The sequence below is a fragment of the Euleptes europaea genome, chromosome 6 (genome assembly GCF_029931775.1).
Source record: "Euleptes europaea isolate rEulEur1 chromosome 6, rEulEur1.hap1, whole genome shotgun sequence".
Lineage (NCBI taxonomy): Eukaryota > Metazoa > Chordata > Lepidosauria > Squamata > Sphaerodactylidae > Euleptes > Euleptes europaea.
The window spans coordinates 3,525,157-3,544,265 of record NC_079317.1 but is presented as its reverse complement, the minus strand read 5'-3'; the positions used below and the strand labels follow the sequence as shown (position 1 = coordinate 3,544,265).

The 19,109-nt window shown below is 44.6% G+C and overlaps 1 protein-coding gene across 1 annotated transcript; it reads right to left on the bottom strand.

Annotated features, from left to right (window-relative positions):
- Window positions 1-9,713: 9,713 nt before the first annotated feature.
- On the bottom strand, window positions 9,714-10,997 carry LOC130478858 (zinc finger protein 665-like; the record flags this gene model as incomplete). Its single annotated transcript, XM_056851101.1, has 1 exon — window positions 9,714-10,997. A coding segment is annotated over exon 1 (1,284 nt), but the record flags the coding sequence as incomplete, so codon positions are not given.
- Window positions 10,998-19,109: the final 8,112 nt, after the last annotated feature.

The following is a 19,109-nucleotide window of genomic DNA, read 5'->3' as shown; positions in this document are numbered from 1 at the left end:
CCCTCCCTCCATGGGGAAGGAGCAGGGAGAGGAGGAGGAGGAGACCCCCGCAGGGTCCCCATGGCGCCCCCAGACCCCTTTCTCCTCCCTCCCCTCTCCTGTACCGAGAACATGTGGGGATGATGGCTCTGGGCCTCGCGAGGCCTTCTGGGAAACGTAGTCCCCGCCCAACAACCGGCACCCAGGAGGGAGGATGATGGAGGAAGAGCCGAGGGGCGCCCCACTCCCAGGGGGGGAGATTGCAGAGATGTGGGAGTGGAGCCGGGGGTGGGGGTCCGCGGTGGGGAGCAATGCCCTAGAGCCCCCCCCACCCTCCAAAGCTCCTTTTCCTCCAGGGGAGCTGAGCTCTGCAGCCTGGAGATCAGCTGCAATCCCAAGGGAGCTCCAGGCCCGCCCTGGAGGCTGGCAACCATACAACCTGGGGCTGCGTGGGTTGGGCAGCCTCTCATGGGACCCCCGCTGCTGGAGAGACCAGCTGCAGGGATGCTGAGAAGGGGCAAGAAGGCCGCGGGGGAAGGAAACCTCCTCTGCCCCAATCCTCCACAGGGTTTGTCCTGGCAGGCGCTTTGTCCTCCAGCTGTGAGCTGCACTTTTCCAGGCATCCATCCACACGTGTTGAAAGGGACTGAAAGCTTTTCCGAAAGACTCCCTATTTCTCTCCCCTTGGCGTAAATGGTGAGACTGGCTTCAGGGAAGAGGGTAAAAGTCGCGTCTAGAAGATTTTGAGCCCCCATCAGATTGTGGATCATGTCTTTTACCCCGTAAACAGAGTCTGCCTAGGAAACGCCGGGATGTGACGTCACTCCATGGGTCAGGAATGACCCGGTGCTTGCACAGGGGACCTTTACCTTTTTAACCCTACTAACAATGCAACATCAGTTACAGGAGACCACAGCGGGATAACCACATGCCCCCCTGGTGAATCCCCTCACATTTTTCTGGTGGCGATACCTGTGAGGGTTCGTGGTGGAGGAGCAGCTTGTGGTGGTTCTCCATTGTAGCCGTCACCATGGACATCCGTTCCTGAAATGGAAGCAAACTTGAAAGCACACCAAGAAAGGGCAACAGAAACAGGAGCAAAAGTCATGGCAAGAGCCCCACTTTTGGGGTAATATGATTCGCATGACATGGATTAAGGCGGGTATCGGAAGGGAAAGGGTTGCGGAGACTGCATCTCCATTTGTGCCACCCTCTCTAGGGCTAAATCAAGAGGTAACACTGGTGGAGGGACTCCTTGCCTTGAGTGGAAACATTTGGGTCAGGTAGGGTTGCCAGGTCCTATCGCGGAGTACAGCATGTTTACCAGTTGGTCCAAAACATTCCACCAGACTTCAGCTACTATAAAAGTGCTTAGTTTATTTACAGTGCATAAAATGTCCAGCATACACTTCCAGTCAGTATATTTATCCAGCATAGCCTCCGGCTTAGTCCTCAGCATAACACCCCAACACTGAGCCCTACATATCCTCTTCCAGATATCAATCAGGCCACCTGCTGTTACACCCACAGCGTTACATCATGCTCCCGGCCATACTGGTTTATCCCAGTTTACGCTGCTGCACCCAGGCTATTTCCCACCTGTTGCATCAGCCCAGATCCTCCTGATCTGACAGGTACTGACAGCTCTCACTGACCAGCTGTCTGTCATAATATTATAGCATGCTTGTATTTCCGACAGATCCCTCATCGCCATCGGCAGGTTTTTTGGGCGGAGCCTGAGGAGGACAGAGTTTGGGGAAGGGAGGGACTTCAATGCCACAGAGTCCAATTGCCAAAGCGGCCATTTTCTCCAGGTGAATTGATCTCTATGGGCTGGAGATCAGTTGTAATAGCAGATCTCCTGTTAGTACCTGGAGGTTGGCAACCCTAGCGTCAGGAGTCCTTGGCAGTCTTGTTCATCAGGGTCCGCTTCCTGGCTGCTATCATTGGGGGAAGAACAGCACTCGCAGGCCTAAAATCAGCAGTGGGGGGAAGTCCTTTGCAGATTGGGGAAAAGGCAAATGTATAAACTATGGGGGGGGAACCCTAAATTTAGAGGGAACTGGGCAGAGGGGAGTTTTGCCCTCAGCACTGGAATCAAAGGAAAACTCACCTGCATTCACGGGGGTGGAGGTCTGGAGGTCCTTTGCGTTGATCGTTGGCAGGTTGTGAGTGAACAACCCCTCAGAACTAGGGGCCACGTCAGAGATTGGTCTGCATGGTTCAGTTACAACCACGAGGTCCATGCTCTGAGAGCCAGCGTGGTGTAGTGGTTAAGAGCGGTGGGTTGGAGCGGTGGACTCTGATCTGGGGAACCGGGTTCGATTCCCCCACTCCTCCATGAGTGACGGAGGCTAATCTGGTGAACTGGATTTGCTTCCCCATTCCTACACACAAAGCCAGCTGGGTTAGGACTTCCTGTAGAGCGTTTGGTCTGAGCGTCATTGTTTCCTGGGGGCTCCCAGGAGACACCAAGAGTCGTTTAGATTTGGAGTGCAAAAAGCACCCCAACTCGGTCCTAAACAGTGGATTGGGAAGCAGGAAATTCCCCTGCAGCCTTCAAGAGTGGTTTGGACTCCCATATTCTCTGAGATAGCTTTTATTAAGCCTCTCGAAGATTTGGAAGCTGTCCCCGCCGGCACATAGGGGCTACCATTGCCACGGACGACTCTTTGGATTTAGGCTTTGACCTCCTCTATACATTTAACATCAAAGAATCTATGAAAAGAACAAGAAGCCTCACCTTTGGAAGTCAGAGTGAGTAAAAAGACACTTTTTGCCTTTATCTTGATTGAGAAGACCTGAATGACGATAAAAACACCTACAAAAACTGGCGACTCCCTGCCCAGCGTAACGAGACTTTTTAAATAAACAAATGCCATTAAATGAACCGACTAAGACCTTATCAACTTGATCAGTGAGTAGATGCAATAAAAGGGACTTTTGAATGACTTTACAACTACCAATTAAATGCTTTGAGGGGAGGGAGGGAGACGAAAACCTCCCCCCCCCACTTCCGGTCCTCTCTGATTCAATCAGTCCAGCCACGTCACCTCTTAAGACCGGAAGATAATAAGAAGGGCTTTGTTACCATCGAAAAGACAGGGCAGATTGGAAGACTTGAAGTGAATCTCCCCGGTGTAACCGTCAAATCGTTCCTACCACTTAACCACCGAGAGGAGACGACGCAGGGTCTATGATACTGCAGTTTCCTGTCTACTTTCTTTTCTTTATCTGTGCCGCTTTGAAGCGTAATTGAGGATATCTTGAAAATTACAAAGCCTGCTTCTATATAAGAATACAAGCAGATATGTCAAACAAGAGGATGGAAGAGATGTTACTCAAACAAATGGACATGTTTGCAGTGCAACAAGATTTAGTCTTTGAAAAACAACAAGCGCTCTCACATCAATTATTTCAACTAGCTGAGGTGATGAATATCCTATTTAAATCAATTAATGGAAAACTGGACACAATAATTGAGGAGATCCACGATATGAAGACCCAAGATACGACAACAATTATGTCAATGGAAAAAAAAGATTCTACTAAGGAGATGACGATTGAATGCTATGTGGAAATGGTGATAAAATCTGGAAAAAATGACAATGAATTAGAACAATTTATTCTTAAAGAGGTAGCTGCAAATGACCAGCTGGCAATGAGAGAGAGCAACATGAGAGAATTCAATACCTCTACAATCTACTTGTCTGAGTTACTGCTGACAGGAGGAACATTATTATCCCAAGAAAACACTTTCTGGCAGCCAGCGATGGAGGGAGACATGACGAAGGATTTTACCAAGAAGCTGCTGGAAATTTTAACAAGAAGCCAATGGATACAATCACTGGGATCTTCTTTTACATTTTCAGAGGCCAGAATTGCAGCTACTATACTGAAAAACAGGGGGTGGGGATTGGGAAATAAAGAAGGACTGGCAGATCCCCTCCCAAAACAAGATAATGGCTAAGATGATGGGGGTGTAAGGGAGGCTCGGTGGATTTACTTTGATGAATTTCTAAATGGGAAAATTTGTTTATATATTGATCTAATCCCTTCATTATAGAATAATAGAATATTATATAGAGACAATGATGATACTATTATAACTATGTAGGACTTGAAATTGCTTATAGAAGTAGTATAGATAGCTTAAAGCAAGTCTGTATGAGAGAAAATAAGGATTAGAAATTAATTTGAAATGCAAAAGTGTTAACCAGTAGAAGTAGTGACTGAAGAAGATGCGGGGAAGTCATATATAGCAGATAGCATTGAATACTATAGATAACATATTCTCAGTAATAGCAATGAGCTTTTTTTGTTACAAGTAGTTACAACTGAATATATTGTTGAGATATGTTTATTTTTGTTGAATTGTAGAAAATAATAAAAATAATTAAAAAAACAAAGCCAGCTGGGTTACCTTGGGCTAGTCACAGCTCTCTCTGAACTCTCTTAGCCCCACCTCCCTCACAGGGTGTCTGTTGTGGGAGAGGAAGGGAAAGTGATTGGAAGCCGGTTTGGATCTCCCTTAAGTGGTAAAGAAAGTTGGCATATAAAAGCCTACTCTTCTTCTTACATGAAACCCATATAGGTTTGATGGTAGCATCAGTTTGGAAGATCCTGTGCAGCTGACTGTACTGTGGGTAGGTTTGGGGTGAATTCCCTGATGTGTTTATCGTGAGCTGACACGCTCTTATAGTCCTGCCTTAGCACCTTTGATTTTGCCCTTTACAGTGCTGGCCGCAAGGCTGCACTTTTGGCTCGGGAAAGCCCCTATTTATTTTTGTAAAGATACGCCAGCTTTTAGCGCTTTTGGCGCCGGGCAGAGGTTTCGGCAGTGCCATGCTCCATACTGCCAGCTTCAGCACATGACCCCGCATTCTGGTACTACAAGAGAGGAAGAAAAGTTTCTCCCTGTCCACTCTCTCCATACCATGCATAATTTTAGATCTCTAGCATATCTCCCCTTAACCACCTACTTTCTAAGCTAAACAGCCCTAAGCATTTTAACTGCTCTTCATAGGGCAGTTGCTCTAGCCCCGATTGTTTTGGATGCTCTTTTCTGCACCTTCTTGAGCTCTGCAATATCCTTTTCTAGGTGTGGTGACCAGAGCTGTACACAGTATTCCCAGTGTGGTCTCACCATAGATTTCTACAAGGGAGAAGAATTAAAGGGGCTAATCCTGGAGTCAGCCGAACCGAAGACACTCTATAGTATACAGCTTGATAGTAACTTCTTACCAACGCTTTTAATAAAGTTCTTACTGCTTACTAAATTCAATTTAATAAAGTGTCATATTAGAGGAAAAGATTGAACAAGTTCTCTTCTTAAGAATGGCTTTGACTTCTATTTACATTCTTCCATTGCAATTGAACTTACATAGGTTACGAAAACAGCTTCAGGTGGATAGCTTTCTTGGCCTGCGGTTTGTGTGTGTGTGTGTGTGTGTAGTGCCATCAAGTCACAGCTTTCTCCTCACCCCAAATGGCGAGAAGATCCAGTGCCTCCTATTCTCTCCAGTAGAACAAAATTCTGTAGCAATAGAACAAAACTGAAGTTTGGCACACCTTAACAACCAACAAAAAATTTCCAGAGTACACGCTTTGTGGATCAAGTTCATTTTGCCAGATACAAATAAAATTGAAGACCCATCAACCCTTTTATCCCAGTCAGAAGGTGGGAGGCAAGTTACAAATGTGAGTCAGCATGCAGAAGTACAACGCACAATGTAATCAGCATGTTCAGATTTTTAGAAATACACATAGAGGTTGGAAAGGGAGACAATTTGCACTTCTAGCTATGAATTTTGCACTTCTTAACATTCATACAGGTGATTTATACATGGAGTGTATCATCCCCCACCCAAGACTGGCGAGTTTACTTGAGAATAGGTATTACATTATCAAATACAAAGCAGAAAAACACAAAGCAAGCTATTTGAGTTTCCTTTGAGGAACGCAACCAAGCTGTACAGGGTGTAACATTCAGCTTTCCAACTCACAACATTCAGACAGATTATGAACTAAAAATGCTCCAAAGCTTTGCTTTTGGCTGTAATTCACAGTATCATAACTCTCCTTGTTTTATCATGCCCGAAGAGGCTTTCACCCCTTCCAACTCTTGATAATACAATTTTATTTCTAGGACCGCAGGTCCTCTGTTTCTCTAATCAGGTAACCAGAAAAAGAATTGAAACCTGTATGAGTCTTTCTATCCTTTATTGAAACTTGGAAAGGTTCTTTTTTTATTAAAGAAGACAGTATACAATAGAGAACTAACATTATTGTTCTATGGAATGTAATTAAACAGGCAAGTACCAGTAAAGAGCCTAACATTATTCTAATGCATATCGAAATTAGTTGTCTGTTAGAACAAATCAGAATTCAGTCTCTTGTTCATTACTCTTAAGGAATATCAAAAAACCCAAAGGGTCCCTATATCTTACCAAGCAGGGGTCCTTCAATCTTTGACTGCTGAACTTCAGTCCAAGGAAATCTGATTTGGTCTCACAAGTATGCATAGTAGCAGAGAAAACTTATCTACCTCTGAAGTCACTTCTCACAATCATGTGACTCCTAGGTATCTGGTTGGCTATTGTGATAAGCAAAATCACCACAAACACATCTGTTCACTTTAACATATGATGAGCACATTTCTAAACTAGCTAGGTAGAAGGCCATAAGCTATCTCACCAAAATAACTTTCCCAGGTAAAATATTTTCTCAGGCCTAGAAACTACAAGCAATGGATGACATAACTAACAAGTGTCTCCTTGGACTAGGGATGAGATCATTGCTTACTGCGACATGCGTTTGGACCAGAAACTCACACCCTGAAAGCTGAAAAGGCTTTACTGAATAGAAAAATAAGAAAACTGTTTAGAAATACAAGTTGTATATCTGTAGCAATAAAGCAGCAAGAAAACAAGAAAGCTAACTATCTAAATACTTAGCAGATTTTACACAGCCAGATGTTACTTGAGGCATGAGGTATTTAGAGCATCATACAAATTATTTCTGGCACCATCTCAGCAAGGAATCAGGGTGGAGAAGATAAAGGATAAGGAATTGGGAATGACTAACTTCCGAATAGGCAGTTCTTATGCAAAAGCTGACCGCAAATAGGTGACTCCTAACTACCTCTCACTGGGCTGTCCCTTCCGAACCTTCTGGCTGCTGCGCGCCTCCCGACCCCCTCCCAAACCGACATTCTGAGGAAGGAGCAGACCACCCTCTCCCAGACAGAAGTTTCCAGCTGAACTGAATCAACTAATTAACCAGGCTTGAGAACAGTCATTGGGAAATTTTCAGATAAGATACCTGCAAGAGAAAAACAGGTAGGCCTCTGGTGGAAAAGTAAAGGCAACAATGGATTCTGTCTTGACTGTCAGCAACAAAAAAAGCCAATGTGATCTTGGGGTGTCTCAACAGAGGGGTAACATCTAAATCGCAAGGTGTCACAGTCCCACTGTACAACATACTGGTCAGGCTGCGGCTGCATTATGGTGTCCAGTTCTCGAGGCATCACTTCAAAAAGGCTGCGAGGAAAGGCTGAGGGACTTGGGAATGTCTAGTCTGGAGAAGAGGAGGCGGGGGGGCTGACTGCTCTCTTTAATTATTTGAAGGGGTGTAACTTAAGACTTAAAACTTAACGAAGACTAAAAACGACTACTGCTGAAGACTTAAGACTTAAAACTTAGTGAAGACTTAAAACGACTACTGCTGAAAGTTAAAAGAGAAAGTGTCAAAGCAGGACTACAGCTAAACATGAAGGCAAAAGTAATGACTGCAGCAGATTTACACAACTTTAAGATTGACAATGAGGAAATTGAAATTGTTGGAAGATTTTCTATTCCTTGGCTCCATCATCAACCCAAAGGGAAACTACAGCCAAGAAATCAGAAGGACATTGAGATTGGGAAGGGCAGCCATGAAAGAGCTAGAAAAGATTCTGACGTGTAAGGATGTGTCGCTGGCCACCAAGATCAAGTTAATTCCTGCCATTGTATTCCCTATTACTATGTATGGGTGTGAAAGCTGGACATTGAAGAAAGCTGATAGGAAGAAAGTAGATTCCTTTGAAATGTGGTGTTGGAGGAGAGTGTTACAGATACCGTGGACGGCCAAAAAAACAAATCAGTGGGCTCTAGATCAAATCCGGAACTGACCCTAGCAGCTACAGCGACTAAACTCGGGCTATCGTATTTTGGTCACTGTCAAAGAGCTCCAACCAGCCCTCACCAGTTGGAGCTGCTTTGGTTTGGTCAAAAGTTTCCCAAAATATTAAACTCCAGGTTTTCACCCCAAGTTCAACAGGTAGCTGCCACCAACCCTGGGGTCCAAAGGGTGAGCCTCCAGGCAAGGAGTCCAGGGTACCTCCAGCCAAGCTCCAAAAGTTAAGTGCAACGCTAACCCTGCAAGGTAGAAGCCTGCCAGGGAAAGATGACACTCCCAAAATGTCTTAGGTTTTTGGTAGGTGGTTTTTACACTCAACGGGCCAGGGGAGGTGGGGGCCCAGCCCTTGCGAAGCCCCCTCCCCCGCTCAGCTGCTGGAGGAGGAGGAGGGGGCGGTGCCATGACTGCCAGGAGGGTCTGCCGTGAGCAGCACCCACCCCTGGGCAGAGCAAGCCCGGCAGGAAGGGGCCGGGCCGGCCGTTTGAAAGCCAGGCACGCAGGCGGGCTCCCGGAGCCGCGGAGAGCAAGGTGGGCACGGCGGGGAAGCGGGCAAGCTCCTGGGCCAGCGCTTTCATACGGTGCAGCTGTCTCTGCTCCGCTGGGGCTGTGACCCTGCGGGGGACTGAGGCTTGGGAGAGGTGGTCGGTCCAGCGGGCCGCTTGCCCCGTGGGGCGTGGGGGCTGGTGGGCAGGCAGGCATGGCCCGGCCCCTTGTGGGGGGACTGACCCCCCACTCCAAGCTGGCGCCAGTGCCTCAGGCCCCCCAGCACCATGACGGCCTCCCTCCTCAAGTGGCCATCCCTCCCCAGCGTCCCAGGAAAGCCCCCTGCCTTGCCCGGCCTGGCTGCGGGGGTCCTGGCGCTTCCCGGCCTGGCCCTGAGCTCTGCCAATCCAGGCCCCGTGCTGGTGCTGCAGGGGAGGGGGAGGGCGCCCTCCCAGTGAGGGCGGGCAGGGGGGAGCAAATAGGACGGTGGCTCTCAAAAGAAATCTCAATCGTTCTACTCTTGATATTTGGCTCTTTTGATTAATGAGTTTGCCAACCACTGGACTAGATGGTTTGTATGGCCCCTTCCAACTCTTACGTCTACAATTCTGTGATTCTATTTTAAAAGCAATTAGCAGAACAACACTTTTTCTTCAGTAGCCTTTCATCAAACTTAAGTCGCCTCCAGCATGGTGCAGTGGTTAAGAGCAGTGGATTCTGATCTGGACAACCGGGTTTGTTTACCCAATCCTCCACATGAGCGGTGGAGGCTAATCTGAACTGGATTTGTTTCCTCACTCCTACACACAAAGCCAGTTGGGTGACCTTGGGTTAGTCACACTGGCTCAGCCCCCCCACCTCACAGGGTGTCTACTTTGGGGAGGGAAAAGGAAGGTGATTGTAAGCCATTTTGAGTCTCCCTTAAATGGTAAAGTTGGCATTTAAAAACTAACTCTTCTTCTCTGGTGAATCCTAGTCTTAGTAGAAAAAAAGAGGGGAATAAAACCCAACCTAAAAACAGAAGCTGGGTACCCAAGGTTTGGTGAAAAGAAAGGCATTTATATGGCTTCTCCCATGTGAACCCTTTGATGTGCAGTTAGGTCGCCATTCTGGGAGAAGCACTTTGCACACTCCAGGCATTTGTATGGCTTCTCCCCTGTGTGAACCCTTCGGTGTTTAGTTAGGTCACAATTCCGAGAGAAGCACTTTCCACACTCCAGGCATTTGTATGGCTTCTCCCCTGTGTGAACCCTTCGGTGTTTAGTTAGGTCACCATTGTGAGAGAAGCACTTTCCACACTCCGGGCATTTATATGGCTTCTCCCCCGTGTGAACCCTCTGATGTATAGTTAGGTTGCCATTCCGAGAGAAGAACTTTCCACACTCCAGGCATTTATATGGCTTCTCCTTCGTGTGAACTCTTCGATGTACAGTTAGCTCACTACTCCGAGAGAAGCACTTTCCACATTCCAGGCATTTATATGGCTTCTCCCCCGTGTGAACCCTTCGATGTACAGTTAGGTCGCCATTCCAAGAGAAGCACTTTCCACACTCCAGGCATTTATATGGCTTCTCCCCTGTATGAGTTTTTTGATGCATTGTTAGTGTGTTATTCCGAGAGAAGCACTTTCCACATTCGAGGCATTTATATGGCTTCTCCCCTGTGTGAACACTTCGATGTATAGTTAGACCGCCCATCCAAGAGAAGCACTTTCCACACTGCAGGCATTTATGTGGCTTCTCCCCCATGTGAACCCTTTGATGTAAAGTTAGGTTGCCATTGGAAGAGAAGCACTTCCCACACTCCAGGCATTTATATGGCTTCTCCCCTGTATGAGTTTTTTGATGCTTAGTTAGTGTGTCAGTCCGAGAGAAGCACTTTCCACACTCCAGACATTTATATGGCTTTCCCCCCGTGTGAATCCTTCGATGTACAGTTAGGTTACCATTGGAAGAGAAGCCCTTTCCACACTCCAGGCATTTGTATGGCTTCTCCCCCGTGTGAATCCTTTGATGTTTAGTTAGGTCGCCATTCTGAGAGAAGCACTTTCCACACTCCAGGCATTTGTATGGCTTCTCTCCTGTGTGAACCCTTTGATGTACTGTTAGCAAGGAACTCTTAGAGAAGCACTTTCCACACTCCAGGCATTTATATGGCTTCTCCCCTGTGTGAATCCTTTGATGTTCAGTTAGCTGAGTACTCTGAAAGCCAGCCAATTTCTTCCTCTGCTTCTCTTTTGCTTTCCTTTTCCTTCTCCATCCTTGCCTTGGTACCGTTTGATTCCCAGATTTCACTTCCCCATGCAGATCTTCGTCTTTTCCCACAATCACCCTTGCAGATTCCTTCTCCCTCACCATCTCCCTGCCTTCTGGAACTGCAAAAAAGAGACAATAATAATAATAATAATGAACATGTAGAAATATCAGTGAGCAGGAACAGTTCTCTTGTCTTCGTGTAGGAATTACACAGAGACAGAATGGGAAAAGAATTTGTTTTTTAAAAGAAGTGTATTTAAAAAAAACATTTTTGTGTAAAGATAAGGAAAATAATATAGACAGACTTAAATCTGGAGGCAGGAGCCATGGACAGACAAGACAAATATTTCTTGAAACTTTGAAAATGGCCCAGGTTTGCAAGAAAATCTGAAATAAAAAAGAAGGGGGATTAAGAACCAAATGTCCTCAATGGCTGTTGCTAAGCAACAACACAGCATTGCCAGCCTTCTAGCCTCGGTTTCTGTCACAGGCAGGGGGAGGGGACAGGGGCCTTCCACGGGTGTTTTGACCTTTCAGCTTCCACTCACCTAGGCCAGGCCCAGCAGCAAACAAGGCTGGCTAACATGGTATCACATGACTTCCATGACTCACCCAGGACTGGCTGCTTGCTCTTGCTCCCTCTCCCTCTTTTCTCCCTCTCCCATAATACTAGAACACGGGGTCATCTGCTAAAGCTGGAGGATGAGAGATTCAAAACAGAGAAAAGGAAGTATTTTTTCACACAACGCATAGTTAAATTGTGGAACTCCCTGCCCCAGGATGTGGTGAGGGCTGCCAGCTTGGAGGGCTTTAAGAGGGGAGTGGACATATTCATGGAGGAGAGGGGTATTCATGGTTATTAGTTAGAATGGATACTAGTCATGCTGCATACCTATTCTCTCTAGTCTCAAAGGAGAATGCCTATTATCTTGGGTGCAATGGAACACAGGCAGGATGGTGCTTCTGCACTCGTCTTGTTTGTAGCTTCCTAGAGGCACCTAGTTGGCCACTGTGTGAACAGACTGCTGGACTTGATGGGCCTTGGTCTGATCCAGCAGGGCCTTTTTTACGTTCTTATGCTCAACAGTTTTGCAAAATGCAGTGTGGTGGAGTGGTCAGAGTTTCAGAGTAGGATCTGGGAGACCCAGGTTCAAATCCCCAATCTGCCATGGATGCTTAGTGCATGACTTTGGGTCAGTCACATCCAGCATCCGGCGTCAGACCTGCCAGCCTCCCCAGGCCTTCCTAAAGCTCCTCTGCACTCACCGAACGGCCATGGAGGGGAGCAGGCAGTTGGCGTAGGGCAGGGTTGGGGAACCTTTTTCCTGCCAAGGGCAATTTGCACATTTATAACATCATTCGGGGGCCATACCAGGTGTAGATCTCCCGGTTGGGGGGGAGAGGCTAGCGTTGCCAGGGAAGGCCTGGAGGGCTCCCCCAGTCCTCCACCCCTCCCAGGCGGGAGGGCAGCCAGCGGTGGGCCCGAGCAAACGAGTTGCCAGGGAGGCACAGCCCACGGTCGATCGGCAAGGGAGGAAGGAAGGAAAACAGAGAAAGAGGGAATGGGAGAGAAAGAGAAAGAAATGGAAAGAGAGGGAGAAAGAAAAGGACGGAGGGAGACAGACAAAGAAAGAGACAGAAAGAGAGGGAGAGAGAAAAGCCTTCCTCCCCCCCCACACACGCCGGCCCCACACGACCTGGCCCCAGGCTCCATGCCCTCCCTGCCCCAGAGTCCACAAAAGGCCCCCTGAAGCCAGATCGGCTCCTGCACGCATGCTCTGCCGCCGGGAGCTGCGGGCCTGTTCCCCCCCCTTGATGCTCAACAGCCGACAGGCAGCAAGAGGGGCTTACAGTGTGCCCCGGCGTTCCTGCACGCTGCGGCTATAGGGGATAATCTGGGGGAAGCGTCCTTCTCCCTCCTCTTGCCGACCAACAGCCGTCAGTCGGCGAGAGGCGGTCCAAAGGGCGCCGCAGCACCCCTGCAAGCCGTGGCCCCAGGAACACCGGATGCTATAATTATGCATTTGATTTTTCCTACCTAGATGCAGAACTTTACATTTATCTCTGTTGAAATACATTTTATTGGTTATAGCCCAATTCTCCAGTTTGTCAAGATCATCTTGTATCCTGGCTCTGTCTTCGATCATATTTGCTACCCCTCCCAATTTAGTATCATTGACAAATTTAATAAGCATCCATTCTATTCCTTCATCCAAATCATTTATAAAGATGTTGAACAACACAGGGCCAGGACAGATCCTTGAGGCACTCCACTAGTCACTCCTCTCCAAGTGGAAGAGGAACCATTAACAAGCACTCTTTGGGTACAATCTGTCAACAGAGGCATAACATCCAAATTGCAAGAAGTGATAGTTTGTTGTATACAGCATCGGCAATCGTCAACCACTTCTGACCAACTATCCCCTCGAAAACCCTATGATGAAACAATCCAAAATGAAAAAAGATACAGCGCTGGAAGATGGTACCCCCTAGGTCAGATGGCTCTCAATCAGCTATGGGGGAAGAGTGGAGGACAAGTCCAAGTAGCGCTATTCTTAAGGATGCAACTGGACTAAAGCTGAAAGGACGTTCAGTAGTTGACATGAAAAGCAAAGTCCAAAGCTGTTCGAAGCAGATAATAGGAACATGGAACACGAGAAGCATGAATCAAGGTAAGCTTGAAATCGTAAAACGAGAAATGGAACGTTTAAGCATTTCAGTCATGAGAGTGAGTGACCTAAAGAAATTTTTAGGGGACCCCGCTGGGGATATAAAATTTGTACATAAACCAAACATTTACTTTTTTTAAAAATAATTTTTTATTGTTTTTTAATTAAACCACATTCAATTCCATCATTCAATTAACATAATTGTATAACATAAACAATATCTATCTAATCAATATAAAAAATTCTAACTTATTGACTTCCCCTTCCCCTCCTCTATCTATTTGGTATCTCTGTTCTCCCCTTTGTATTTAAGTTCTAATTCATTATATTTCTTTTATAAATTTAATTACACATCCCGTCGTCTTAAAACCTGAATTTTAACATTAATATTATTTCTGCTTTAATCAGTTGAATTAGATCATAACATATTCTTTAATATTTCCCAGGTTAAATTCATTTACACAGTATGTTGTCCATGCCTCCCATTCTCCCACAAATTCCGTGTTCTCCTTTTGATTTACTAATGCAGTAAGTTTAGCCATTTCTGCTAGTTCCAACATTTTATTTATCCAGTCAATCTTGTCCGGTGTCTCAGACAATTTCCATTTTGCTGCATAAACCAATCTTGCGGCAGTAGTGACATATATCAAAAAAGATCTCTGAGTCAATATAGATTCCGGTACAATACTTAACATCATTTCCGGTGTTTTAGTGATCTTTTGTTGTAGTATCAGTCTTAATTCATTATAAATCATATCCCAAATGTTCTTAACTTTTTCACAAAGCCACCAAACATGATGAAAGGAACCAACCTCATCTTGACATTTCCAACAGTTTGGTGACATTGTTCTTTGCATTTTAGCTAACCTTTTTGATGTCAAATACCATCTATAAATCCTTGTAGATATTCTCTCTTAACGATTGTGAAAGTATATATTTCATGTCTCTTGACCAAAGTCTTTCCCATCTATTCAAAGGGATATTATAACCCAGTGTCTGTGCCCAGGTTATCATCATAGGTTTGATTTGATCTTGTTCTGTATATATTATCAACAACATCTTGTACATCTTTGAAATTAGATGATCATTATTCTCCAATAACATTTGTTGTAAAGTTGATTTATCTTTACTAAAACCTATTTTCATATCCTGTATATATAGATTTTATCTGATGATATTGAAACCAAGTCAGGTGTTCTTTTAGGTCTTCATGATCTTTTAGGGAACATTTATTGTCTTCCCATAGCAAAAGGTCCTGATGTTACAAATTGCGATGGTCTCAGTGGTCGCAATGTTAGCATTTCTTGTGTAGAGATCCATAGAGGTGTTCTAGTTTCTAAAATATGTTTATATCTTAACCAAGTTTTTATTAAAGAAGATTTTACAATATGATGTTGAAAAGCCGTGTGATTAAGTTTATCATACCATAAGTAACCATGCCACCCAAATCTATTGTCAAAACCTTCTAAATCCAATAAACGTGTATTCTTTAATTGTATCCATTCCTTTAGCCATACCAAAGCTGATGCTTCCGCATATAATTTAAAATTTGGAAGAGCAAATCCTCCTCTTTCTTTAGAGTCAACCAAATACTTGTAGGCAATTCTAGATTTTTTCCCTTGCCAAAAAAGTTCAACAGGTCCTTCCTCCACACATCAAAATATTTTGTTTGTATAACTATTGGTAAATTCTGAAACAAAAACAGTCTTGGTAAAATATTCATTTGTATTACTGAAATGCAGCCCAAAAAGGAAATATTTTTATTGGACCACGATATCATGTCTTTTTTAACTAATTCCCATAGTTTAACATAGTTGTTAACTATTAAGTCTTTACTTTTGTTTGTAATCCAAATACCTAAATACTTTACTTTGTTTGTTTTCTCCCATCTTGAAGTATTTATAAAGTCTTTTTGTTCTTCTGTTGAGAGATTCTTAAACAATATCTGAGTCTTATCTTGGTTGATCCTAAATCCCGACACTTCACTATATTGCTTCAATAAATCCAACAAATTATTTATAGATTGATTTGGGTCATTCAGAATGAGTAGTAAGTCATCTGCAAAAGCTCTCATTTTAAATTCTTGTTTGTTTACTTTAAGACCATGGATTACGTCTGTATCACGTATCTTACAACATAGAGTTTCCAAAGTCAAAATAAAAAGCAAAGGAGAAAGCGGACCTCCTTGTCTAGTTCCTTTTTGTATTTCACAATTATCTGATATAGATTCATTCACTAATATTTTAGCTTTTTGCAAATTGTAAATAGCATCAATCCCCGTCCGAAATCTTACACCAAAATTCATTTTTTCCAAAACTTTTTTCATATATTCCCATGAAACCATGTCAAAAGCTTTCTCAGCATCCAAAAAAATAAAAGCAGCTTTATGTTGGTTATTTTGTTCATAATATTCCATTGCATCTAATAAAATCCTCAAGTTATCTTTTATCTGTCTTCCAGGGACAAAGCCCACTTGGTCTTCATGAATCAAGGTTGTGATAAATTGCTTTAGACGATTCGATAATATAGAAGCATATATTTTGTAATCCACGTTTAATAGAGAGATTGGTCTATAATTTGTTACTCTTTCCGGGTCTTTTCCAGCTTTATGGATTAACGATATAAAAGCATGGGACCACGTCTCAGGAGAAAGTCCCGTATCTAATATCGTATTACATATCTTCAAAAACAGATTCTTCAAATCATCTTTAAACAACTTAAAAAACAAAGCTGTAATTCCATCTGGCCCAGGTGTTTTATCTACCTACTGCTTAGATATTGCTTCTTCTATTTCGGTTGTTGTGATTGGAGCATCCATAGCTTTGTGTTGTTCAGAGGATAACTTGTTGATATTTACTGTTCTCAAATATTTATCCATTTTTTTTCCAGAGATGAGGTCTTTTTGGTATAATCTGGTATAAAATGATACAAATTCTTTCTGTACACCTGTTGTAGTGTAAACCAGTCCTTTTTCAGTCTGTATTTTACTGATTATCTTCTTCTGCATAGAGTCTCTCAATTGACTGGACAAAAGTTTGCCTGGATGATTTGCCTGTTCAAAATATCTCTGCTTCGAATATTTCATATTTTTATTCATTTCTTCCATAACCACGAGGTTGAGCTGATGTTTAACAACCTTGATTTTTATCAGAATATTTTTCCTCTGGTCTTCTTTAGATTCCAAGATAAGTTGTTGTTCTAAATTTTGTAATTCCCAGAGTATATCATTTGTTTGTTGTAATTGTTTTTTCCTCCATGCAGCATTCTTCCGAATCATAAATTTTCTCAACACAGCCTTAAAAGAATCCCAGATTATATTTAAACTGGTTTTTCCATTCATATTGATCTCAAAAAAATTCCTTAATAAGAGTATGTATTTCTTTTTTTGTTTTGTCCGCTCGTAAAAGTCTACCATTTAACCTCCATCTGAATGTTTGTCTATTGTTCCATTCAAAAGAAACCGGATTATGGTCTGAAAAAGTTCTAGGTATTATTTGTACCTTACGTAGTTTACTTGTCCATATCATGTCAATACGGGAGTGCGAGTCATGTCTTGCGGAATAGAAGGTATATTCTTTCGATGACATATTCATTGTTCTCCAAATGTCTTGTATTTTAAATTCCTCAATAAGTTGGAAAAAAGCCTTAGGAAGGCAGCCTTCCTTATCATCCTTGGCCTTTGATTTTTTATCAATCGCACAATCTATAACTCCATTAAAGTCACCCATTAGAAATATTTGTTCTTCAGCATGTTGCAATAGAATGTCATGAAGCTGCTTATAGAATTGTGCTTTACCCTCGTTAGGTGCATAGATCCCTACCACCAATGTTTTCTGGCCTAATATTGTGGCTCTGATTATAAGTATTCTGCCCTCTTCATCTTTATATACAAGTTCTGGAGCAAACGAGGCATGTGCATAGATGACTACTCCTTTAGTTTTTGTATTTGATGAAGAGATGAAGATTTGCCCCAAAGAGTACTTTTTGTCTTTCCTAGAAATATGAGTTTCCTGCAAACATATTAAAGAGTGTTTTTGTAAAAATTTAAAAATCCATCCTCTTTGCACCTTTTCATTTAAACCATTTACATTCCACGAAAAAACTTTAGCCATATTGTCAGAGTGTTAATGTATAGATTTTATAGTCCACCCACTGCTCCTTTCGCTGAGTCATCATCTTCTTCTTGACTTGAGTCTTGTTTCTAATCTGGTGTAAGGCCTGTAAGTTCTTTTCTGTATTTTCTCAGAAATTTCCCAACTTCTTCCATTGTGGTGATAGTATATTTCACTTCTTTACAGGTGAATGTTAATCCTTGTGGTAACAGCCATCTGTATCTTATTCCACTTTTCCTCAGAGATGCTGTAAAGCAGGGGTCCTCAAACTTTTTAAACAGGGGGCCAGTTCACTGTCCCTCAAACACTGTTGGGGGCTGGACTATAGTTTGAAAAAAATATGAACAAATTTCCCAAGTGTATGGGGGAGGAGGCGGCTGCGCGAGGGGCCTCTCCAGAAAAGCATCCTCCTCCCGAGCCTGGACCTTCCCCCTGTAGTGATTAAGAGTGGCGGTTTGGAGTGGGGACTTGAGAAGCAGAGGCTAATCTGGTGAACCTGGTTGGTTTCCCCACCCCTACACACGAAGCCAGCTGGCTGACCTTGGGCAAGTTACAGCTCTGTTAGAGCTCTCTCAGCCCCACCTGCCTCACAGGGCGTCTGTTGCGGGAGGGTATGGGAAGGGGATGTAAGGCAATTTGAGTCTCCCTTTAGTGGTAGAGAAAGTCGGCATGTAAAAACCAAGGCCATTTATGCACAGGAGGTTTTGCCTTGGATTTGCCGCTCTCCAGATGCACATTTTCCCCATCCGAATTCTCCAAACTCTGCCCGGGGGTGGGGGGGAGCTTACTTTTGAGTTCTGAGAATTCGGATGGGGAAAATGTGCATCTGGAGAGCAGCAAATCCAAGGCAAAACCTCCTGTGCATAAATGGCCACAAGTCTTTTCTTCTTCTCCCTGGAGATATGCCCAGCCCCCCCCAGGGGCCCCTACAATTACCTCCAGGCCACAAGGATACCCCAGGAGGAGAGAGAGCCCTGAGCTATGAGAACGCTGCCGACTGCGGCCAAAACAGGAATGCCAGGGCCACCTTGGGCTGCATCGTGGAGGGGCCGAAGGACCAGGCGCAGCTGCATGGAGCTGGAGGAGGCCAGGCCCAGCCAGGCCACAAAGCTAGGCAATAAGAGAAGTCTCCCGGTGGGGCGTGCTGCGGAAGAGAAGGGGGCGACCGGGCTCAGGAAAGGGGTTTTGGGCCAGGGAGGGTGAGAAAGGGAAGGGGGCGAGCGGCGTGCGAGGCAGCAAGATGCCTTGTGCACCCAGGAAAGGGGGTTTTGGGCCGGGGAGGGTGGGAGAGAGAGGGGGGCAACCGGGCAGCGCGTGAGGCAGCAAGACGGTGCGCCCAGGAAAGCAGGTTTTGGGCCGAGGAGGGTGGGAGGGAGAGGGGGAAGGGGGCGACCAGGCAGCGCGCGAGGCAGCAAGATGCCTCGTGCGCCCAG